Source organism: Myotis nattereri (genome assembly GCF_964212035.1).
Source record: "Myotis nattereri genome assembly, chromosome: 8".
Lineage (NCBI taxonomy): Eukaryota > Metazoa > Chordata > Mammalia > Chiroptera > Vespertilionidae > Myotis > Myotis nattereri.
The window spans coordinates 41130142-41155870 of record NC_138083.1 but is presented as its reverse complement, the minus strand read 5'-3'; the positions used below and the strand labels follow the sequence as shown (position 1 = coordinate 41155870).

Sequence of the window (25729 nt, the reverse complement as noted above, 5' to 3'; positions counted from 1 at the left end):
TCGTCTGCGCCTGCGCAGATCCGGCCAGTGAGAGGCTCCTCAGTGGAATGGGGCCACGGAGCGCGTATCTGGATTGGGCGGCGGGAGCCAAAACAGACGACGTGGAAATGACGTCAAACTGCGCAAGCGCCGGCGGCCTTGCCGCGCGGTGGCTGCTGGGAGCTGCACGCCTTACCTCCCTTTGCCTCCTCCCTCCCTCTCTCTCGCGTTCCCGCCCCCTCGCCGCTCGGCTCCTGGCGTGACTCGGCACTGAGCGCCCCGGGAGCCGCTCCGCCACCGCCGCCGCCTCTGTCCAGGCCTCGGCCTTCCGAGCATCCCCGCTTCCGCTCCCGGTCGTCTTCTCCTTCAGTTTCGCAGCGGGTGGCGTCGCGGCCTCCCTTCCGGGCCCCGAGAATGGTGGGAGTGAAGCCGGTCGGGAGCGACCCGGATTTCCAGCCGGAGCTGAGCGGCGCCGGCTCCAGACTCGCCGTGGTCAAGTTCACCATGCGAGGGTGAGGCCGGGCCCGAGCCGCGTGGGCCCTTCTGTCCGCCGGTGCTTGCCTTTCACCCGTTCCGGGTCCCGGCTCCCCGGTGGTCTCGTCCTGCTCTGGAATGTCTGGCTCCGACCGCAGCCCCAGGCCGCTGCTCAGTTAGGCCTCAGCTCTTGGGTCTGGTCCCCATTGGCGCACCGGGGAGTGTCTAGCGGGCACGGAAGCCAGACTGCCCGCTTCCCCAGCCCCGGAGATGCCCGCCAGCTCAGTTTGAATACGCAGACGAGCCCTGCTCTCGAGGTGGCCCGCCTCTGTTCTCTCTGGTCCGGAGCCTCCGACATCGCGTCTGTTCCTCTCTTTCCAGGGAGCCAGCTGTCACTTGCATCTTAGAAACCTGAAATCTCAATTTACCGCACACGTTGATACTCTGCACCACCTGCATTTCGCCTTTGGGAGCTTCCCGTGGATCTATCCAACGGATCCGCGTAGTGCTTAACCCAAAGGCTCAGCGAATGCATTTTAAGTTAATGTTGGGTCAGGGTGCTTTTTAATTTCTTAACGTTTTTGTTACTTGTTTGGTTAGTAGCTTTGTAACTTAGGCTTCCCTGTGTATGTGATTTCATGTGTGAACACAAAAATTATAGTAGGTGTGTATAATACAGGTAGATAGGTGTCCAGACGTTTGGGTTTGATCATATAGACTGAATTTTTTTTCTTTTACCCAATGATTTAAGAGGACAGGGATCTTTTAAAAATATATATTTATTTCTTGATTTCAGAGAGGAAGGTAGAGGGAAAGAGAGAAACAGCAATGATGAGAGAGAATCATCGGTTGCCTCCTGGGCTGCCTCCTGCACGCCCCCTACTGGGGATCGAGCCCTTAACTTAGGCCTGTGCCCTTGGCCGGAATCGAACCCAGGACCCTTCAGTCCCCAGGCTGACACTCTATCCGCTGAGCCAGACGGGCAAACGCAGGGATCTTGATAAGATGCTCACTGGCCTTGGTAGCTCTTAACACGATTTATGAGTCTCGGAGCTGGTGGATCTTCCATATTGGTTGGGTGTGCAGTGTTCCTGTGTGAGTGGGACATGTTGGAACTAGGCATTCAGAACCAAGGTTTGAGCGAGTGTGTCTATTTGCTGAACACCCCTTGTATATGTCAGTGTCTGTCAGTGATGGCGAACCTATGACACGCGTGTCAGAGGTGACACGCAAACTCATTTTTTTTGGTTGATTTTTCTTTGTTAAATGGCATTTAAATATATAAAATAAATATCAAAAATATAGTTTTACTATGGTTGCAAATATAAAAGAATTTCTATATGTGACACGGCGCCAGAGTTAAGTTAGGGTTTTTCAAAATGCCGACACGCCGAGCTCAAAAGGTTTGCCATCGCTGGTGGTATAAGTCTTAGAGGTATCCACTTGATTTATCTTGACCCCCTGACATTATTTACACTTGTGTGCTAACTTGGAGAAATCTACTGTGGCTGTCGCTGTTTATGTGATGCATTTTATTGCCCAACTAACTATATAAACAAGGCAATATTTTGAATCCCAGAGCAAAAAGTGTTTCACATCTACTGAACAAGATTCAATAAATGTTGGGTATAGAAGAAATGACGTTAGGGTTAGATAGTTCTAGGGGATGGAAAATTGCAGATAGAGATGAAAACCAGTTCGGACTTATTTTTGGACCAGTGTCTCATACAGAATTGAAAAAGGGCAGTGCATTGAATTTTATGTGGTGGAATAGACTATGCGTTTGACATGTGGACTTCGATATTTGTTATATTGAAGAGGATGAAGATTTTGTTTATAAAGACATATCTTCCCTAACCGGTTTGACTCAGTGGATAGAGCGCCGGTCTGCGGACTGAAGGGTCCCAGGTTCGATTCTGGTCAAGGGCATGTACCTTGGTTGCGGGCTCATCCCCAGTAGGGGGTGTTCAGGAGGCAGCTAATCGATGTTTCTCTCTCATCGACGTTTCTAGCTCTCTATCCCTCTCCCTTCCTCTCTGTAAAAAATCAAGACATATCTAAGAGGAAGGTCAGAGTTCTACAAATGTGCCTTCCCAGATTTAGCAATTTTGTAATGTCTATGCTCTTACTATGGGGGAATACTTGTACATTTGTTTAGGACTTAAGCCATAGTTGGAAAAGAGAAAAGATGATTTTATTTACTTTTTATTTTTAATATATTTTTATTGATTTCAGAGAGGGAGATGGAGAGAGAGACAGAAACATCAATGATGAGAGCGAATCATTGATTGGTTGCCTCCTACATGTCCCACACTGGGGATCGAGCCCGTACCCTGATGGAACAAACCGTAACTTCCGGGTTCATACGTCTACACTCAACCACTGAGCCATGCCAGCCAGGTGGGAAGAGATGATTTTAGCAGTGAATCTCATTTTTAGTTCACTTTCCTAATTCTAGTCAGTGGCAGCACTTATACTTTTATCCCTCAATGATAGAGTCTTTTTTGCTCCACCCCCTTACCATAGCAAAGGGAGAGATGACAGAGCAATAAGGTATTAATTGAAGTGAGAAAACTGGGAAAATGTTGCTTTTAAGGAAACACCTTCTTCAGCAATATATATTATCATTTAACCATACTAGTAAACATAACTGTAGACATTGATTGGTTACCAACCAAAAGCAGTTATTTACTTTTTAAAAGAGTAATTTATTTTATTTGTTTACCCTCACCTGAGAATGTTTCCTTTGATTTTTTTTTTTTTTTTTTTTTTAGAGAGTGGAAGGGATGAAAGGAGGGAGAGAGAAAGAGAAAGAAAGAAACATCCATGCCAGAGAGATTGGTTGCTTGCAGCACTCAACCTTCACCCACCCTGACCTTGACTGGGAATCAAACCCACAACCCTTTGGTCCAAGGGTTGATGCTCTAACCACTTAGAAACACGGCCAGGGCTCTTATTTACTTTAAAAAGGGTATTTTGATGGGATGAACATTTTGTTTTCTTTGTAAAAACTGAGAGTAAGTAAAATAGTTGAATTTAGATAACTTTTAAATTTAAAAATATTAGGTAATATTTACAAATCTGATAACATTGTATTTGCCTTTAAAGTTCTTTTAACATTTTGGCCATTAATACATTCCTACACCAACTCTGTGCCATTGTGACTCCAGATTTACATATATTGGCATCAGTATTAGACCCTCCAACATCGAAATATATCAAGTTAAATCATGTGAGAAACCTCATAGATCAAAGTTAATGTCCCATTTTAGGCCAAGAACATAGTTTCCTGCAGCACCTACTTCATTTCCTTTCCAACCCTACTTTAAACCTTTATTCCTTATTTATCATTCCCATGCTTTAGCTATCCTGCCTGCTAATTTTATTAAAACACTACACAGATTGTTACTCTTCCATTTAAGAATCTTCAGTGGCTCTCTAGTTTTTTTCTCATTTTTTATAGGTAGCAAAATATATGTAACATAGATTTTACTATTTTAACCATTTTTAAGTATACAATTCAGTGGCATTAAGTACATTGACAGTGTACTACCATCACCACTATATATTCCCTAGAATGTTTTCACCATCTCAGATGGAAACTCTACCCTTTAAATATTAACTCTCACACACAAACACCTCCAGCTCTGGTAGCTTCTCTTCTACTTTCTGTATTTGAATTTACCTCTTCTTGGTACTTCATATAAGTGGAATCATAATATTTGTTCTTTTGTTTCTAGCTTATTACTCTTAGCACAATTACTCTTCAGGGAAAGCTCATTTTGGACTGGATTTAGGAGTTGACTATTCTAGTTGTGGTCCTGACATCAACTAGAGTGGTTGATCTTGAACAAATCATTAAACTTTCTGGTCTTCAGTTCTCAGCAAATAATTGTGTTAGGTTAGGTCAACTTAAAAGTTTCAGTTTTGTGGGTTTGGTTCTTAATGAATTGCAGAAAGCTAGTGGGGTTACCCTCTCTCCCTCCTTCTCCTCTCCCTTTCTAAATAAAAGGCAGTGTGGTATTGATGCAAGTATATCTAACTAGTCCAGTGGAAAGGACTAGAAGTCTAAAGCCAGGATGATCAGAATTTATCTTATTTTATGTTTTAATTGACACAAGTTCTTCAGAGTATAAAGTAGTACAATGTTTGGTGTTATTTTACCAATATCGCCTTACCTTTCTCACAGGTGTGGACCATGTTTAAGGATTGCCCCAGCATTCAGTAGTATGAGTAATAAGTATCCACAGGCAGTTTTCTTGGAAGTAGATGTACACCAGTGTCAGGTAAGGGAAAGGAGCCCTTTAGGAAAAATTGTTTACAAATCTGTTTGAAATTTCAACATTAATATCATCATTGATCTTTTTGTGTATATAGTACTTACTCCTTTAAAGATAAGAAAATGTTATGTTGATAATGATTATTATAAATGCCCATTATGGCTGCATTAGTTAAGGGTAGTTCAGTTATATTAATTGCTTCTGAGTTTGTATTAGTAGCTTTCTGATATAAAAACTAATATTATGTTGTTAAACTAATAGGTCACCTGCCAGTTCTGTATTTTTTTACATTTCTTTATTTTTTGCAAATCTAGAATTATATCTTCTACAGAGGCATTGGCTGATTAGAAAGCTGTAGCAGAAAATTCTTGATTATACAGGATGTGGCAAAAGTAGGTTTACACTTGTGAGTATGCAAAACACAGTTTATTCTTGTATTATTATTTTATTGTATTATTTTCCATGCAAACAACTGTAAACCTACCTATTTTTGTTCTACCCTGTAGTTTGATTTGCATTGATCAGTTTGTGATCTTAGCTCCAAAGCTGCATACTCAGCAGAAATTTTAAAATGTTGGTTACTTTTGATTGAACCACTGTTGTAGATAGATTGTCCTGATTACTTAATTGGAATGGCTGTGTGATAATTCTGCATTTTCATATGTAGAAATATGGAGGAGTTGCTCCTTCCAGCACTAAAAATACAGTCTTTAGCTCTAAGGGATAGCACTGTAGCTACTCTGTGTGTGTGTGTGTGTGTGAGGCTTTGTTACATTTCTGAGTGTGGAAATGTTTTAGAATGTTGTTTAGTTTGTAGTTAGTAGTTTGGGGATTTGGTTAGTGTAAACCCTATATTAACATTCATTATTTAGTGCCTATGTCACATACTACCAGACTGTAATATTGGCTATTTTTATTTTTATTTTAAATAAATTTTTATTGATTTCAGAGAGGAAGGGAGAGGGAGAGAGATAGAAACATCAATGATGAGAAAGAATCATTGATCAGTTGCCTCCTGCACGCCCCACACTGGGGATCGAGCCTGCAGCCCGGGCATGTGCCCTGACTAGGAAGCGAACCGTGACCTTCTGGTTCATAGGTTGATGCTCAACACTGAGCCACGCCAGCCCAGCTTGGCTCTTACCTTAAGCATTCACCATCTCTGACCTGGAAGTGCTTTCTTCTCACTTCTGGAGTTATGCTCTCTTGTAGTTACAGATTTCACTTCTTTCTCTGCTCTTTTATAGTGAATATTAGAAAACTTTAAATTACATACGCAGCTCACATTCATGCCTTACGTTATGTTTCTTTTGGACAGCACTGTTCTAAAAGATCTGTCTTTTATGCGGTTTAGAGAAGACATCTTTATGTAAACTTGATGCCTTTTCTTTAGACGATATGATGGTGCATGTTCATAGTATTTGAATATGTAAGGTGACACACTTGCTTTACTGTTTCCTTTATAATTCTCATGAATCAGTATTTATTAACTAATTTCCATTCACTAGTTATCTTGTAAAAATTGTGGCGTTGGAACAGAATTTAAAAAGATCAGAAGGCATTTCTATAAGAGTAGAACTGGGTGAGGATTACAATGCAAAGGATGTTACCTAAGTTTCATGGTCAGATGGGCTACTGTTTTTCATATGTGTATTTTTTCCTAGCACCAGTGGTTTGTGCTGACATATCAATACTCATTTGGGAAACAGTATGTAGTTATGAGAGAGCTATCTGGCATTGTAAAGCAGTTTCTATAAAGCAGCTAACTTGTTTTACTGTGTGAAGTGTTTAATGCTAAAACTGATAAAAACATAGGGCTGTTCTTCATTGTGTATGTAAAACTAATAATGTAATATAGTTGTGCCCCAGTTGGTAATGTAGTTTAGGGAATAGGCCTGCTTTTTCTTAAGTAGCTATTAGGAATAAATTATTTTACATGCCTTTAGTCCATGATATTTAACTTCCATAGGGATACAGAGTAAATATTCAAAGTGATTTAAGATTATTTTTAATTCATAATGCTATTTAACTTGCCACTTCTAGGGAACAGCTGCCACCAACAACATATCAGCAACACCTACGTTTTTGTTTTTTCGAAACAAAGTGAGGATTGATCAATATCAAGGCGCAGATGCTGTGGGACTAGAAGAAAAAATCAAGCAGCACTTAGAAAATGACCCTGGAAGTAATGAGGACACAGATATTCCAAAAGGCTATGTATGTAGACTTACTAGTGAAATCATTGATAGACCTTCCATTTGCCATTGTTTGGTAAAAGTAAAATTGACTTTGTTTTCATGTTTATCTTTTACTTGCTTGAAGTACTTTCAAATAAGAACTTTATTTTTTTTTTCATATTAACTTTTAATTACAGTTTATAAATATCTGGAGAGCATTTCCCTTTATTTCCTCCCAGAGTGATCTTTGAGCTGCATTTAGAAACTTGTTGCTTCTTGGATGCTCCAAATAAGAACTTTAAAAGTAAACTTACTGGCTGACTATTGGGATTTGTCTATATGTGTGTTATAACCTATTTCCCATCATAAACTTCTCCTGACTTAATTTCTTTGTGACTTAAAATCTGCTTTCTTAACTATTTTAATAGCCATTTTAAGACTTAAAAATACATTTTTCCCTCAAAAAGTAATGTGCTAGTTAATTGATTTTGTTTTAGAACCAAATATGACTTGAGTATTGTTTTTCTAGTTTTAAGGGTAAATTGTTATTCTAAATAATAACTTGAAGACTTAAGAGCTTAAGAATATATTGAAAATTAATACGAATAGTTAATAATGCAATATCTTTATATTTTGAGAGCTATTTAGGAAGTAAGTAAAATTCAGAAGTAGCACTTTATGGTAGCTGATTTGCGTATGCAAATCGGTAAATAAAGTTATTGTTTTGGCAGATCAAAAAATGATTTTTTAAAAAGTGTTACCTCAAATTAAAATTAATATATGAAAGCATGTAGAGTGAGTACATTAAAGCAGATCTGTATTATGGGGCTACAAGTCCTTTATGTAAATCCTTAAATTCTTGCTAATAAGGAGAATCTATAGTCAGGGAAATATGAGAGATTCTCTCTCTGTGTGGAGGTGTGGTGGGGTTGTGTCTTTAACATGTTGTACTGACATTAATTATTTTTAGTTAGGGATGTGCAATTAATATTTATTTTAAATAGAACTGTTATATAGTTATTTGAAATAGTAATATCTGGTTAGAAAGTTTGAACATGTGTAAGTTAGGGTTGTGACACCTTTTGGAAAATTTTGAAAATCATTTAACTTGTAAGTTATGTTCACATCTTTGTATTTTTACCTTTTATTACTAAGGGTGTTGGCAAGAAAATATCTTAAGAGCACAATAGTCCTGCTCCTTAGCTACAGGGATACTTTTTTACACATCAGCTTAGTGTGATATCAGCGTTTTGGCCTCGGGTTGGAAAATAAGCAGGAAAAATAAAGTTTTAAGAAATAAAATAATTAATTTTCATGCAAATGTTATGAATACCCTGTGAAAAGCTATTAAAATATTTTCATTTTTCCCATCTGATGTCAATCAAGACATGAAAAGTTTTGAACTATGTACATCTTAAAAGGGTTGTTAAATATTTAATATTGGTAATGTGTTTCCATAAAACATTTGTCCCACAACACAAATAGAAACTAAATGGAGTAAGAAACATTGAATGAAAACCAGTGTCTTAAGTAGATTTAAATATAAGCATAAAAATGTATCGACAATTTTAAAAAACAATTTTTGGTTTCTTGGAATAAAGACTTTTAGTCATTATGTTTTAATACTAAGAGGCTATACAATTATTTATCTTATACATGCCATAGTTTTGAAGCTCCTAATTTGACTGGAGCTAGAGTAATACATACATGTATCTTTTAGGGGAGTTTGAGATACTGCTAAAGATACTCAAAAGGTTAAGGTTCATAACAGATTCTTATTCAGAAGTAAGAGGGCGTTGTTGTGAGCATAAGTATTTAATTTTTGTAAATGTTTATTGAAGTTGGGAAAATTTAAAACATATCTTTTCTGTCCCATAATTTGCTAAGAGTACATAGTATAGATTCAAATAGCTCCCCTCATGCCTTCTAAATCAAATCTTTCTTTCCCAAAGTTTGAATGTGAGGCATTCTGGAATTGAACTTGCACATGTTCTGAATCTTGAGGCTTGTTAGTATATTCAAGTATTTCGACCTCAGAACTTTAAGTTTTGGTCTACAAATTTGTGATCATTTATCAAAAACCAGACATTAAATGACCCTAATTTGTATAGTTAGTAGATATTTCTTTAATCAAAAACTTGAAGAATGGAAAGGTTTTTGTAATTTTCTGTGTATCTCATGTTGGATTACCCCCTCAAAAAAAACAACAAAAAAGGAAAAACAAAGTGAAACTTATTAAAAAACAAAGCAGTTGACAGTAATACTACAAACACATATACCCTCCACCTATATTCATCAATTGTAGATATTTTAAGGATTTTGCTCCATTTTGGTATCTTTCTATGTTTAATTTTTGCAAAAGCATTTAAAAGTGAGTTATAGACATGATGGATCATCTCTCAGTATTTTAGCATGTAGCTCTGAAGAATAAGGACGTTCTTCTGCAAAACCATGATACCATTATCACTTCTAAGAAATTTAATATTGCTACACTATCTCTCATGTACAGCCTACATTCAAATTTCCTTAATTATCTTCAAAATGTACTTTATAGTTGTTTACTTTATAGTTGTTTTCTTTTCCATGCAGGATCAAATCAAGGATCGTGCATTGTATTTAAGTTGTCAGTTCTCTCTAGTGTTGTTTAGTCTAGAAACTTCTCTGCCTTTTTTTCCTTTCATGACTGCCTTTTTTGAAAGTTTAACCAGCACCAGTCTAATACAGTAGCCACTAGGTGCAAGTGGCTATTAAGCATTTGTTATATGACTAGGGCAACTGAGGAAATGAAAATTTAATTTTATCTATTTTTTTTTTTAAATATATGTTTTATTGATTTTTTACAGAGAGGAAGGGAGAGAGATAGAGAGTTAAAAACATCGATCAGCTGCCTCTTGCACATCTCCCACTGGGGATGTGCCCGCAACCCAGGTACATGCCCTTGACCGGAATCGAACCTGGGACCCTTGAGTCTGCAGGCCGACGCTCTATCCACTGAGCCAAACCGGTTTCGGCAATCTACTTTTAATTAATTTAATTTTTAATTGCCACATGTGGCTAATGGCTATCTTATTATACAGCTCAGGTCTAGACCATCTGTCTTATAGACTGTCCCACAATCTGGATTTGTCTGTTTATTTCTTGTGACTCCTATTATTGGCAAGTTGTTACATAGACAGGTGATATTTATTTCCCACTGCATATTGTCAGAATATGTCAGTTAGCAGTTATGTCAAATATACAATATAACGCCTATTTATTTGAGATATACAAAGCACTTCAATGCAACTGTTTGAATGTAATTCTCGTTTTGTGTGCCCCATGATATATAAATCTAAAATCTATTTAAAATAATTAATCTATTTAGTTTATTTTCATCATTAAGGTATTGGAAGTATGACTACAATGTTGTCTTCATGCCTGGGATCTTAATCGAGATGTAGTATTGAAGCTGCACCTCAGTAGGATGGAAGAACTAACTAAGTATTTAAAAGATTTTGTTAAAACACCCTTTCAAGGCAAATACTCATGAAGTTCAGCATACTTCTCTAACACTTTGCTCTATAGTGCTTCTTTTTTTTTTTTTTTTTTTTACCTCCTCCCCTCTCTTTGAGTTGACTACAATATGTTATACTGAGTAATATATTTAACATTTAATGTAATGTCATATTTAATGTAATAGAAAATAACATGTTGGCTTTAAAAACATTTAGGCTACCACAGGAATAATTAGGGTCTATTCTAATGGATTCTTGCCATATTGATAATTATTTGACATATAAAAAGTTTCCTTTAGTCTTTCAGAACTATTTATACCTGCCTTAATTTCTCTGGATAAAAAAATATGTAATACTCTTTGATAGAAAGGTGAACATGTAACTGATAACCTATAATATTTGGTAAGCTTTAAAAATTGTCCTTGTTTAGTGGATGAAATTGATAATTTTATAGAAAAATACAGTTTATCAAAATCAACTCTTTCAAAAGCAGATGCTTAAATAGAACAGTCACTGTAGAGGAAATAGAAGAAATGGAGAAACTGGTAAAAGAGCACTTGCATAAAGGTCAAGATGGCTTCACAGGGGAATTCTACCAAATCTTAAAGGTCAGATAGCCTAGTGTTACTGCAAGTACTTATTAAGACCACATAAAAAGAGAGAAAACTTTCAAATTTCTTTTGAAGTACATATGATATTAATCCCAGAATCTGATAGTTTGCACCAAAATAGAAAGCTACTGACCAGTTTCACTTAGGAATATTGTTGTAACATAAATATTAGTAAACAAAACCTAGCAATCCAGAAGAGAAAAATCGTGATTTCATAATATTCAGGGAAGGTATTTGACAAAATTTACTACTCATTTATTATAAAGCATTGAATAAAATCTTAAATGGAGAAGCACTAAAGGCATTCCCACTAAAGTCAGAAACAAGACAAGGATGGACACTGTCACCACATCTCTTGGCACATAGTGTTGGAAATATGGCAATAACAGATAACAGGAATATGTTAAGTGACACCACAGGGAAGCAGTCAGCAAAACTCAGAATATTAGAAATGTGTAGGCTAAATGACTAGAATAAGATATTTAAGAGACGTGTTAACCAAATACAGTCTTTGTACTTTTTTGATCCTCATTCTGAGTCTAGCAATCCTGCTATATAATGAAAGCCTAATGTGCAAATTATTCCCTCCAGCTGCTTGCTATGACATGCGCTGACCACCAGGGAGGGCGCGGAACATGGCAGGCATAGGCGAGGGGCTGCAACCTCTTGCCAGCTACCTGGGGGCGTGGGTGACGGGGACAGAGGTGCAGTGAGAATGCGGGGTGTCCACCACGCTCACTCTCACTCCCCCTGCTACCCTTCCCTGGTCTTAGGTACCAGGCTTGCGAGGAGCCCGCCCTGCACCAGCACAGCGTCCTTGGGTGAGCCGGGCCGCAGCCACTGGGGCAGCAGGGGCTGGTCAGGCTCCCCATGGGTTCACGCAGGAGCCGGTCTGCGAGGCCGGCCCAGAGAGAGCATGCTGCTCACCCGGCTTCCATGCGGCTCCGCTGGGTGACCCAGAGGCCCACGCTGCGCCCTGGCCCGCAGCATCCTGCCGTGCTCACTGCATCTTCCCGTGGGGACTCAGGCGCAGTGACTCAAGTGGGGGGGCCTCGGAGGCCCAGGTGCTGCCCAGAGGTCAGAGGTCAGCTGGGACCTGTCCTACTCCAGATGCTCATGTTTCGATCGCCGGCCAGGCCTAGGGACCGCATCCATGCATGAATTTCGTGCACCGGACCGCTAGTAAAACTATAAAACATTTGTGAGACAAGGACTTTTTTTTATCCCTTCACCTTTTTCAGACAATTGAGGAAATTTAAACACTGATATTTGATGATTTTTTAAATAGTATTTTTTTGTTTTAGTTGTGATAATGATATTGATGATTTTAAAAAATGAGTTTTTTGTTTTTTTTTTAATATATTTTATTGATTTTTTTACAGAGAAGAAGGGAGAGAGATAGAGAGTTAGAAACATCGATGAGAGAGGAACATCAATTAGCTGCCTCCTGCACATCTCCCACCGGGGATGTGCCCGCAACCCAGACACATGCCCCCGACTGGAATCGAACCTGGGACCTTTCAGTCCGCAAGCCGACGCTCTATCCACCGAGCCAAACCAGTTTCGGCAAAAAATGAGTTCTTATCACTTAGAAATGCACCCTGAAATGTTTGAGTGAAATTTAAAAAATCTAAGATTTACATGAAAATCGGGAAAGGTTGAGGATTGGTTGCAGGGTAAAGATGAAATAGGAGTGGGCATGAATTGATGTTTATTGTAGCTGGGAGGTGGGTACCTGGAGTACTAGTCATCTTTAATGTAAGGTCTTCAAGGACACAGGCTTAAAGAGTTCATGGCCAAAAGAAGAGGGAGGAAGGCTTCAAATTTTATAGATATTTTAATTTGCATACTTTCCACTGTTAAATACCAATATTAAAAAAATATCAGTCAATATTTTATAATCTTAGTGTTAAGGACTTGGTTTCTGATACCTTATTAAATGGGCTAAGCCTAGATTTGGCTTTAATAATTAGAGATAGATCTCAGTCAGAAATCAAATGAAAGTATTATTAAAGTTTAATCACTTATTATTTTTTAAATATATTTTCATTGATATCAGAGAGGAAGGGAGAGAGAGATAGAAACATCAATGATGAGAGAGAATCATTGATCGGCTGCCTCCTGCACATCCCTAGCTGGGGATCAAGCCTGCAACCCGGGCATGTGCCCTTGACCAGAATCGAACCTGGGACCCTTCAGTCTGCAGGCCCACTCTCCACTGAGCCAAGCCAGCTACAGCTAATCACTATTTTAAAAGCGATAGATATTTTCTCTAAAATTGCCTAATGTAGAGTGAATTATATGTTTTTTACTAAGATTTTTAAACCAAATCCAAATGCTTTGCCTAAAATCTTGATTTAATTTTTTCAGATGGATTTAATGCCTTTTATTAACAAAGCTGGCTGTGAATGTCTTAATGAAAGTGATGAGCATGGATTTGACAACTGTTTACGAAAAGACATGACCTTCTTGGAGTCTGATTGTGATGAACAGGTAATTGGATGTCTGAGTTAAGGCATAGGGATTATCAGTATTTATGCCTGCTCTTGTTTCTTTATCATGTTTCCATCTCATGGTTTTATGTCTCTCTTTCCCAGTTGACCACTATTCCTTTTCTTTTTAAAACTTTGATTTTCTTTGACCCCTATCCCTTGACCCATGCAGACCCATCTCTTTTTTTCTCTTTCTGTGTGAGCTGCCAAGTGCACTGGGGAGAATCGTGGAACTCTTGGGTTGACTCCACTGCTGAGTTGAACCTTCACCACTCTTTAGTTCTTTTGTTCATTCTTGACCTGACTTTCATACATTTTATTCACCAAAAATGAGCACTCCCTATATATCTAATCCTCACTCCCAGAAGTAAACCTGTGTTGTACTTCCCTGCATTGTTGTCACAGAGGAAGTAGTGTCGTACTGCCTTGCTCAGCCATCTTTCATCTTGACTGTTATTTTCCTTAATTTACTTTGTATTCCACTGACTCTGCTTTGTCCCCATTCCAGTTCACTAAAGCTATTTTTTTTTCTAAATATAAATCTAGTCATGCTTCTTTCTTAAGAGTTAAATGATTCTTCATTGGCTTGGAGTGTCACATTCTTGCTGACTTGATCTGTTTTAGCTTTTACTCTCATCTCCTTTCACCTGTGGTTCAGGTCCCTAAACATGTTGTGCTTATTATTTTTTGACACTATTAGAGATCAAGTATAAAAAGTACTTATATAACTAAAGAATATAATCTAGGTATAATCTTAGGCAGACATACCATAATGTTTCTAAAACCATAAATCTAAACCCCATTTTCTGTGCTCCAACCAGATCTACCTTAACATACGACTTTGAGAAAATTGTTCATACTGTGTTCCTCGTAAATGGTGCTCTGAATATAATTTGATGGTACATATCAGCAGCCTGGCAACTTTCCTAAAATCTTCCTGTCAGGATAGAAGCATAGGCACCTACATCAGACACAATTTTGGCTGAGAAGATGATAAAGCGATTGAATCCAAGTTTCTGAGAGACAGGCATTGTGACAGTATTTTGTATCGGTTTTCTTAAGTGGCCTTCCAGATTAAGTTAGTCAAATACGTTAAAGATGGAGGTTTGGAGATGACTATAGAGCTATAGGAATCCTCTTCTCTGGAGTTTTAGATCAAGTAGGGCCCATTTGAGGGTTAGTCTTTCCACATAACCTGTGCATTATCTCCAAATTATCAAGTAACATAGGTAGGTGCTTGACAAATAAACCATCCTGGAAAACAGTAAGCTTATATGTTAGCATAAATAGTATAAATTTTAATTTAATTGGGGAATTTTGTTTTGAGTTTTTAGAAAGCAGATGGTTTGCCAGTTTATAGGTCACAAGACCTTATGTTCTTATGCATAATTATAGTTAATTATTCCATTAAACTTTTTGTTGTCATTCTCTTATATGAATAATAGATAATTGTATTTTTCAGATGTCAGTCTAATCAAGTTACTTTCAACTTACTGATTTTACATATTACATTAGTTTTATTAGATAAATTAAAAAATTTTGTCTCTGAATTAATTCTACTTAGCTGTTGTGTGTGCTCAAGGTGTTCAAGAGCCCTTTTAAAGTTAAACAATTATTTCCTTCACAGCTGCTTATTACTGTGGCATTTAATCAACCTGTGAAGCTTTATTCAATGAAATTTCAAGGGCCAGATAATGGTAAGTAGTGGACAATTTTTCTCTAAACTAACTTTCTAATCTGTAGACCTGTCAGAAGGTCTGCCTCTATTTTTTCAATAAAGGTAGATATTCCTTGTTTGAAGAAAGAGTGAAATTGTTTTTGGAACAAAGCAAGGATATAAATCAATTGGCAAACAATGTGAGATTTATTTCTAAAATTTTTAATTTTACAATTTTAGTTTCCTCTTAATCTGAAAGCAAGTGAACCCTTTCTTCCAACTATGACTCTAAAACTCTAGGTTTGAAATAGTTATTGTTAAGGGTCAAAACTGGGTATAATTTATTTCTTTCAAACTCCTATTACAGATGATAAAACTAAGGTTCAAGATTGTCTTATTTGTGCCGTATTAATAGATTCATATTATTTATAGATATGATGCTGTAAACATGATTGCACAGACTAGGCATTTCTATTTGTATTAAATAAAGAACTTTCCTTATTCACTCTTCCTGCCCTCCTTTTCTCCTTTTTCTGTGTCTGTGGAAGTTTTGTTGTTGTTGGGGTGGACTGGAGTGGCGGGACGGAGGAGAGAGTAGATTTCTTGGTTTTGTTTTGTTGTTGTTTTTTTTATTTTATTTTTTTTTAATTTTAGTAAATCTTTATTGTTCAGATTATTACATTTGTTCCTCTTTTTTCCCCCCCATAGCTCCCCTCCACCCAGTTTGTTTTGTTTTTTAATTACTTAGAAGAAACAGCCAGTACCCTGTGTATCACATAGCATTTCCTTCTCATTGATTATTCTAAAATTTTATGTATTTAATTTTTATTAATTCAACTGTGTCTTTATTCTGAAAATCCAAAGTATTTGTAAAAACAAATGCTGTAGAAATGAGTATTTAAGCAATGTGAGTATTTTAAGATTCTTTAATCAGCTAGAAAATATGGGTTTAAATTGTACCTTGGAGTTAAAGGGACTAAGACACTCTATGAATGTGATTTTACCACTGAGCACATCCTAATTCCCAAGATGAAATTTGGCAATTTATATAATTAACCTCCTTTTGACTAATCATATCACTAAAGCTTCCCTCTTAACAAAATGTTCCAGTTGTTGGCAACTAAGACCCTGATCAAATGTTGTTTCTTTTATGAAACTTGTTAACCTGCATATACTGTCAGATTCCATTGCTACTTTCCCTTTACCTCCTCACTAGTAGTATTACATTTACATAGTACATCTTTTAGTTGAGGGCAAGAACTGTGTTTATGTGGGTACATATATATGTATGTGTTTTGATCTAGAATTCCTGGAGTATAGTGCTAGCAGGCCAAGAAGTGGCTGTGAAAATACTCTGACTTTCTTAGAATTCCGAAAGATGTATGTAGATACGTGCATATGTTTGTTTGTGTGTCTTTATAGTATGAATGAAATAATAAAGGGAAGAAAATATATGTTTGATTTGTAGCATTTTGTTCTACCATTTTATAGGTCAAGGTCCTAAATACGTAAAAATTTTTATCAATCTGCCCCGATCTATGGATTTTGAAGAAGCAGAAAGAAGTGAACCAACTCAAGCTCTGGAACTAACAGAGGATGATATTAAAGAAGATGGCATTGTTCCACTTCGCTATGTTAAGTTTCAGAATGTTAACAGTGTAACTGTAAGTAGTATTTCATTAAGAAATTATCCTTTAAAGTAATTTGTCTACTTGGTTTGAAATGAGTAAAAATATATGATGAGCTAATTTAATTTTCTTCTTTTTTAAAAAATAGATTTTTATTGATTTCAGAGAGGAAGGGAGAGGGAGAGGGAGAGGGAGAGGGAGAGGGAGAGGGAGAGGGAGAGGGAGAGAGAGAGAGAGAGAGAGAGAGAGAGAGAGAGAGAGAGAGAAAGAGAAAGAGAAATATCAATGATGTGAGAGAATCGTTGACTGGCTGCCTCCTGCACGCCCCCCACTGGGGATTGAGCCCACAACCTGGGCATGTGCCCTTGACCGGAATCGAACCTGGGACCCTTCAGTGTGCAGGCCGACGCTCTATCCGCTGAGCCAAACCGGCCAGGGCTTAAATTTTCTTCTTAATTTATCTGTGTGTTCTAAGGCAGTGGTCGGCAAACTGTGGCTCGTTAGCCACATGCTGCTCTTTGGCCCCTTGAGTGTGGACCTTCCACAAAATACCAACTTCTGCGCATGGGCCACGAAGTTTCAATTGCACTGTATGTGCGCGCCCACACGTGGTATTTTGTGGAAGAGCCACACTCAAGGGGCCAAAGAGCCGCATGTGGCTCGCGAGCCGCAGTTTGCCGACCACTGTCCTAAGGGAAGGACAGGTTGATATTTTTAAATTTTGTGGATTGTCAGTTTACTTATCTGATACGTATTTGGCAACTGTTATTAAAAGTTTATTATATAACATTTATATTTAACTGAGTATATTTGTGCTTTATTATTCATACCTGGTAATGAATGATGCATTTGTAAAATTCAGTGTACTTTTCTAGAATACTGAGTTTTTAATAATGTAGTGATCATGATCTCAGCAAAAATGACTTAAAAATATAATTTTATCTTAATTTGTATTGAAAAAGTATGCTGTTTGTTAGCAGTTATTAACTCCTTTGTGAATTTGGGTATTAAAACCCACCACATGCTTTCCACCCTAGCTCTGTCCTTCAGAGGAGGGGACAGAGGGTTAGAGTAGAATAGAACACTTAGAAAGAGAGCTGGGAATCAGCACAGTTACTGAGAACAGGTTATGCCAAACTGATGTGATTTCTTTGTTTTAGTGGAACGATTCTGGTTTTGGTAAGTTAGAAGCACGGGTTCATGATATCACCTTTTGCTTTGTTAGTGATGGGAGGAAGACGGCTGTTTATTGGGAAAGCCCTTTCAATGCAGAGATCCCGATGCTTTCTCCTCTGTCATTAGAATCATGAACACAGTTATCTCGTGATGGGCTCAAGTCTTTATGTACTGTGTCCTATCTCAGTCAGAATTTCAGTTAAGACACAGAAAGCATGTCTGTCACTTTTTTTGATAAAATTGAAATTGAAATGACATTTTTGATCAGAAAGTCTAATCAAAGTCAGTGGATGATTTTAAAAGCAGTAACTATAAAAACATTTGTGCTTAGATTCATAGAGCATTACAAATAAATGGAGAGCTGATTTAGTAGTCTACTAATTATAGACTTGGGGTTTTTCATTGATCAGCTCAGTTTGAGATGAAAATGTGGTTGCCTATTCAAACAACAAAAACTGGCTGATGATTTCCAATACAGTTTTTTTCTTTTAGTAGTCTAGAAAATTGAATGAATGAATATCAGAAAGACTATAACTGCAGAAATACTCCTCAGTGGACTACTATAATTTTTTATAAAATTTCAACAGCACTCTGCCTGTTGTAATTGTGAATTTCATAGTCTTTCAACATTCATTATGAAAGGCTTTAATTTTGACCCCTCCATGCCATCACACTAAATTATCAAGAACTTGTGTATGTGGGTGTCTTGCCATGACATTCCTGGAATATATGAGAATAGCAGGGCAAACAGCGGAATTAATGGTCCTGTAGGAGTACTAGTCTGAATGCAATTTGGATTAATCCTTACAAAGAGTGGAAGGTAAATTTGTTAGTAACCTAAGGAAATTGATGAAACAAGCATTTTTATGAAAGGATTGCAATCATTACTGTAAAAATTGTTATTATTATTATTTTTTGGTAGATATTTGTTCAGTCCAATCAAGGTGAAGAAGAAACAACAAGAATTTCATATTTTACTTTCATTGGTACTCCAGTCCAGGCAACAAATATGAATGACTTCAAACGAGTAAGTTTGTTGAAATTATACTTAGGAGAAGTAAAAATACAGTGTTAAAGAATTGCCACCACGAGTTTTATCAGTACAGAAAACAGGTGCTGTGCACAGATTAAATGTGCAGCAGCATAGGAGATGTAGTTATCGTCGTATTCCTGGTGGCTGCATCTGGCAGGCAGTCTAGAACTTGAGATGATTATGAAAGAGGAAGAGTTTTTCTAGGGTTGCCAATGCTTGGAGGAAGAGGCACCCAGCCTAACAGTTTGACCACTGTTTGGGTGGCATTGGAGCTGTAGAATATCCTGAAAGCTTTTTATGTATTTATTTATTTATTTATTTATTTATTTATTTATTTAATGGTATCCACAAATCTAATTTTAATTCAGTTACAGAAAATTTCAAAAAATTGTATAACATTGGATGCCCTTACAAAGTTAAAAAATTTTAGCTGTTTTTTCAAAATTTATAACTTTGACAATAGATAGTTTAACCGGTCATTTTACAAGTATAATCTTCCTGTCTCACAGTATAATTGATTTTTGGGAGCTGTATGAACAGTCATGTACTTAGATCGGTCATGTTAAATGTTTGACATGTATAATATATAATGGCAGGTCAGAAGAAGCAGAGATTAAACATCTACATATTTATGATATGAAATGTACTGTACTGGGAAAATGTGTGAGCATCAAAGACATTTTGGCTGCTTGCTTTGTTGCTTTGCCTGTTTGAATTAAATGCCATTGGATTTAGCTTTAACTGTTTCTTACGTAGTTTGTTTTTAGCTTAATATTTTCATAAGATCTATTACTCTGTTTTCTTATTTTCCCTCACTATTAATTCAGCTATATATTTCCTGCTTCTTACCTTAGCTTATGCTATTGGAGTTCGTTTTTACTCTCAGTAACCACTACTTTAATATTGTCTATCTTCTTATTAGCCTGCCATTCATTAGTTTTTCTAATGTGCATTATCAGTTGTCCACCTAAGAATCTGTCTCTACCTCTTTGTTTTTAACATCCCCCATCCCATCTCTTTTAGACTAGTTTTTCTGTTTTGACTACCAGACTACCTTTTGTGGTAACAAAGGTGGTAGACTATTCTTGAGAGTATTTGTGTTTGTTTTATAATTTGGCTATGTGTTCATTTAACTAAATACCTTTTTACCTTATTTAAAATTATTATTGAGAAGTAGTTCTCAAACTTTTTGGACTCAAGGATGCTTTTACGCTATTAAATATTCTTGAGGACCAATAAGACTTTTTGCTTCTGTGTGCTATACTTATCTAATAGTTACCATTTAAGAAATTAAAACTGAGAAATTTTAAAATATTTATTTACAAATACATTGTACATTAGCAAAAATAATATTTTAAAATCAAAGTATATTTTCCAAAACAAAAACCAGCTTAGTGAGAGGAAGTGTATTGTTTTCACTTTTATAAAATTTTTTACTGTTAAGCTTGGTAGAATTCTCTCATCTGTTTCTGCATTCACTCACTTTTGCTATCACAGGTTATATATCCTCTCGGGAACTCCATTTGTGTACACTTGTGAAACAATGAGAGTTAAAAATGCAGATAACAATGTAGCAATGAGAATAGTTTTTAATTTGAAGACTCCCTGAGAGGGTCTCAGGACCTCCAGCCTGGACCACTCTGAGAACTGCTGTGAGAATAATTTATTACTATAACGAATGGACTTCCTTCTTGGTGTTCTGGACTTCTTTCTCCCTGGCCTTTAATGTTTAATACATTTTAATTGGTTGAATGGTTTTCTTATGTATATTAATATTACATTATGTTTTCTTTTAATAATTTCTGAGTGAGATTTGTTTGTATAGTTATTGTATAGGGTTATTTCTCAAAAGTAAGCTAATTTTATTTTTTTTAAAATATATTATGGTAAGTCAACAACTTCAGTGTAGGAAAATTATAATAGAATTAATGTCTGTATACTAACTGAAATCGGCCAGTTTGGTCCTTGTATAGAGTTGCCTATTAAAAATGATTTTGGTTCCTAGTGAGGGAGCTAATTGACATGTGGTATGTTATTTGTTGTTTTTGTAGTACTGTGCTAGGTACAGTCATCCCTGTACCTAGATAATACATAACATCTGGAAAGTCAATCAGGTGTCTCAAAGCTTAGCTCAAGGCTCTCTTCCTCCATGGAGTATCCTTATACTTTACAATGATTGCTGGAAGAGGATGAGAGTATTTTGTGAAGGAAGAGGGCCTTGAGTTAAACTTTAGTAGTAGAAATGGATGGAGGAGAAAACAGCAGTGGCACTCTAGGTAGAATGAAAAATAGGAATTTGGCATCAAAGTGGGAAGGAGCAGATTTATTCTAGGACCAGTCACCTATGGCCCTTCATTCCCTTTTTTAGCCAGTCTGGATTTTTTTTTTTTTTAAATACATTTTATTGATTTTTTACAGAGAGGAAGAGAGAGGGATAGAGAGTTAGAAACATTGATGAGAGAGAAACATCAATCAGCTGCCTCCTGCACACCCCCTACTGGGGATGCACCCGCAACCAAGGTACATGCCCTTGACCAGAATCGAACCTGGGACCCTTCAGTCCGCAGGCCGACACTCCATCCACTGAGCCAAACCGGTCAGGGCGCCAGTCTGGATTTTAAAGGGATTATGCATAATAATAAGAATTTAAAATTTCAAAATAGATGTGGTACACATTTTTTAGCACAGAGAAGAAAATTTTGATACCTCTGTGTAGGAAAGAATGATATGAAATGGTTTAATGCATGATAACATGAAATTATTTAGCATTTTCGGTTTACATTTTTATGTTGTATGAGTTGTTCCTAGATAATTTTAGTTTTCAGAATGTCATTGAACTTCTCCCTATGGTCAGTCACTAAGATGACAGAAGCTAAGGTAACGCTAATGAACCTTAGATGTGAGTAGAAATCTTACACCACCTCGCATGCTATTACAGCTTCATGAGGTTGTACCTTTAAGATTTGGTAGACTTGAACACACCTTCCTTTTATCTGTTTTTGGCTCTTATAGGCATTGTGCACCAGATTATAATATACACTTATGCTGTTTGCTGTTGTAAATGGATTCTGTGTGTTGCAGCATGAAAAGCTTGCCATCCTAATTGGAAGTAGATGTTTTCTTTGCTAAAACAATGCTCTTTACACCGATTGCTTTATTTTAATACAAAAGTAATAAGACATAAGTACAGAAATGAGCAAAATTGAAGGGGCTTGTGCTTCTTAGGGAATGAGGTGCATGCAAAAAGCAGAGCAGGTTTTCTATCCCTGTTATAAAAATAGACTTTTCTAAACTGGCCATTCACCGTATCGGCTATTTTTGTAACTTTTCTGTCTGTTTATTTTTCAGCTTTTTTAATCCAACTCAAATGAACTAAAACCAGAAGATTTTTTTAAAAATGAAGTAATATAAAGATTGACCTTATCTCACTCCACTCCCCTTCTTGCTTCTCTGCTCATCTTGCACCTGTCTGCTCTCACCCTTCCCATGTTCTCATCATTGTTGGTGCAGGATGTCTACAGCTTCTGTCATCTGGATCAGCCTTACTGTTACCTAAATTTCCTCAGCTATCTCGTTCCTCAAATCTCATTCTAGTCATGTTTCCCCACTGGCTTTTCATTTTGTTTTGGTTTTTGTTTTGGGCTTGCAACTAGGTGCTTTTATTTTATTACCATATTATCTTGTTCCCCTGAATTTTTGTTGTTGTTTTACATTCTCCTGTCTCATATTTAATTTTGTACTATCTTTGCGAAATAATATTGCAATAAAATATACATTGTTGTAGTTTCAAATTTAACTAGTTGTTGGATAATGTTTTTAATCCAATCTGAAGTTTAAATTTGATTTTTTAGGAACTATAAAATCATTTTGGAAACCAAATATAAACAGTTTCATCAAGTTGTTTTATACAAGTACTAGTGTAATATATTGATTAGGCTGTAGTTAAGAGATGTGGTTTTTCTTCTTTTTTATCTCACTGAAACTGTGGCCCAGAAGTCATTTTGCTTATTAATTGTGGGTGTATCCTATTCTTTGCCTGCCCAAGCAAACTCAAGGCCAGTAGAAAGACTTATGGACTGAATATTAGGCTGGTTTAAAATATTAATATGGAAGAAAAAGTGGACTCTTTACTGAATAAATACTATGGATACCTAATTTTAATGTACCTAGACTTTTGTTTCTGTGAGGTGTTAACATAAAGACTTAAAAAGAAATAAAAGAACTTTACGTTTGGGTAAGAAAAACCATATTGGAATGTTGCGTTTCTCTTTTTTTGCAGAGAATACACATTGGCAAGTTGAGAGCTATCAACCTGTGAAACAGTATGCAGATTTGTGTCTTCTGTATCACATCTGCTAAAATGTTAATTTTTAATATTAGTTCCTTTTTTTTTTTTTTTGCTTAATCTAATAGCTCTGTGTTTTGTTTGTTCCCAAGTGATAACAGTGATCAATAATGCTTTTAGTGTCTATCTGCTTGTATTCATTTGTGATACAAATAGTTCCATCTCCTTTTTTAAGAAGTTTCCTCTTGGGTCTTAAACCTCAATTCCTTATTCCCATCCACATATTCTTTTCTGAAACTATCTCTTTAGCATCTGTCTGGCTTTTTGGACCTGCTATCACATTGTTTCCTTGGATCAGAGAGGAATTCCTTTCAAGTGATAAAAGTGATTTTATTTGAAGTGGGGAAAACAGCAGTTTAGCATTAAGTGATTGGGTATTCAGTGGAAGGGGTTTTATAGTCTTCTCCCATGAAAGACATTGACCCAGCCATGTTTTATTTTTAGACCAGACATGTACTGAAGAACTTTTTGAGTTTTCCTTGATTCAGATGCTACCATTTGGAAGAGAGTCAATTTAAATATGAAATTTACTTTTACAAATGTATATAGAAATGTTTTTGTATAAAAATACATATTTAATAGCTTGCAAGTAGATTTCTTTAGAGGTATTTCTACTATGAGACTACATTATTTTATGATAAACTTTAGGTTTGAAGTATATTATTCAATTAGAACATAGTTTTAGAACTTTCTCACAGAGAATTTGTTTTGTAAAACTGTTGGTAGTATAAGAAGAAGAAAAAGAAACACACAAAGAAAACTGTTGATAGGAAGCAAGTTTATTCTTTGTATTTTTATACTGCCACATTTTAGCAACTAGGACATTTAAACACCTCTCTAATAGACAGTTTTTCTAATCATTGATAGAAACAAGACTTATTCTGTACATTTAAAAATATATATTTTATTGATTTCAGAGGTGGGGGGGAGACAGAGACATCAATGATGAGAGAGAATCATTGATCAGTTGCCTCCTGCACATCCCCTACTGGGGATCAAGCCTGCAACTCGGGCATATGCCCTGATCGGGAATCAAAACTCGACCTCCTGAGTCATACGTTGACGATCAACCACTGAACCAGACCAACCAAGATATTCTTTACATTTTTTAATAGTACATTTATAGCCACCAGGGTTTCTGAAAAATAGAACTAGGCAAAATTAGTCATTTTTAGTGTTTTATTATATGTCTACATATTGAGAGAAATGTGTAGAAATCTGTCATTTTGGACATGAAGACCAGTTTAGCATACTCTTTAAATTTTAGATTATTTGTGTTTGATTTCTAATTGTCTAAAAATAGTATGCCAAATATGTTTCACTCATATAGCATTTTTTATTTATTAACTTCTCTAAACTGTCAACCTTGTTTTGAAAAATTGCATTACTTTTTCTTAAAACGGTGTTGGAAACCAAAAATAGCCTGCATGTGGTTTATTTTTAATTCCTTGAGGCTGGAAGGGAAGGAGGGTCACAGTGTGTTTCAACAATGGAAATATACTGCATGCCAAACAAAATTCAGGGATAAAAATTAATACCAGGTTTTAGATATGATTATCAATTAATATTGTTTTTAAATATTATTTTGAAAATAACCCACATTTCTAAATAAAATGTACATATAAAGTTATTTTTATTTTTCTAGGTAGTTGGCAAAAAAGGAGAAAGTCACTAAGATACAAAAGACACGGGAAGACCACATTGCAATCAGACCTACAGCTCCTGGATGACTGCTTGATTCTCGCCAGACTGTCACTATTCCATTCATTGCCATTACCAATAAATCATTGCTTTTGTTCCGATGATATCACTAGTGTTTCTATTGTAATCTTGATACATGCAATTGTAAATAAAAGTCACTACTTTTGCCAAGCTTAATTTTTGTCATTCTAAATAAGTATTTTCACTTTCCACTTACTTGAAAATTGGCTGACTTTGGATTTTAGAAGAGACTTAACTGTCAGGTAGCATATTGAACTAAAGCCAGTTTCTCCTTTTAAAGGAGCACAACTGTTTTGGGGAATTAAGAAATACATGTGCCCTCATATACAGACATACACAGCAGGTGATTTTGATAAATGCACTTGAAACAGCTAACCATGTTCTAATGAGTAAAAACTCATGTTTATTAAACTACATTTGGGTACCTGGGCTATAGAAATTACTCAAATTATAAAATACCAGAAATAAAACAAATTTAATGAATTTAGCTGTTCTCACCTAAAATTTTTAGTTAATGAAACCTCATATTTTAACCCTTCCTGGGTAAACTTTAAAAATTTGACTTAGCCATTTCCTTTACTAATAGAGGTATGTTGTAATTTGGCAGTAGAGAAAATACAGAACTCAGAATTCATGAAGCAACGTGAATTATCTTTTAGTC

At 36.3% G+C, this 25729-nt stretch overlaps 1 protein-coding gene across 1 annotated transcript; it reads left to right on the top strand.

Annotated features, from left to right (window-relative positions):
• The first annotated feature begins 205 nt into the window (after positions 1–205).
• On the top strand, positions 206–25224 carry TXNL1 (thioredoxin like 1). The gene is made up of 8 exons (XM_081096584.1): positions 206–491; positions 4643–4739; positions 6777–6950; positions 13386–13508; positions 15135–15204; positions 16656–16828; positions 18891–18995; positions 24992–25224. Exons 1-8 carry the CDS (start codon positions 394–396, stop codon positions 25019–25021), a joined length of 870 nt encoding a protein of 289 aa, XP_080952710.1. The 5' UTR covers positions 206–393; the 3' UTR covers positions 25022–25224.
• Positions 25225–25729: the final 505 nt, after the last annotated feature.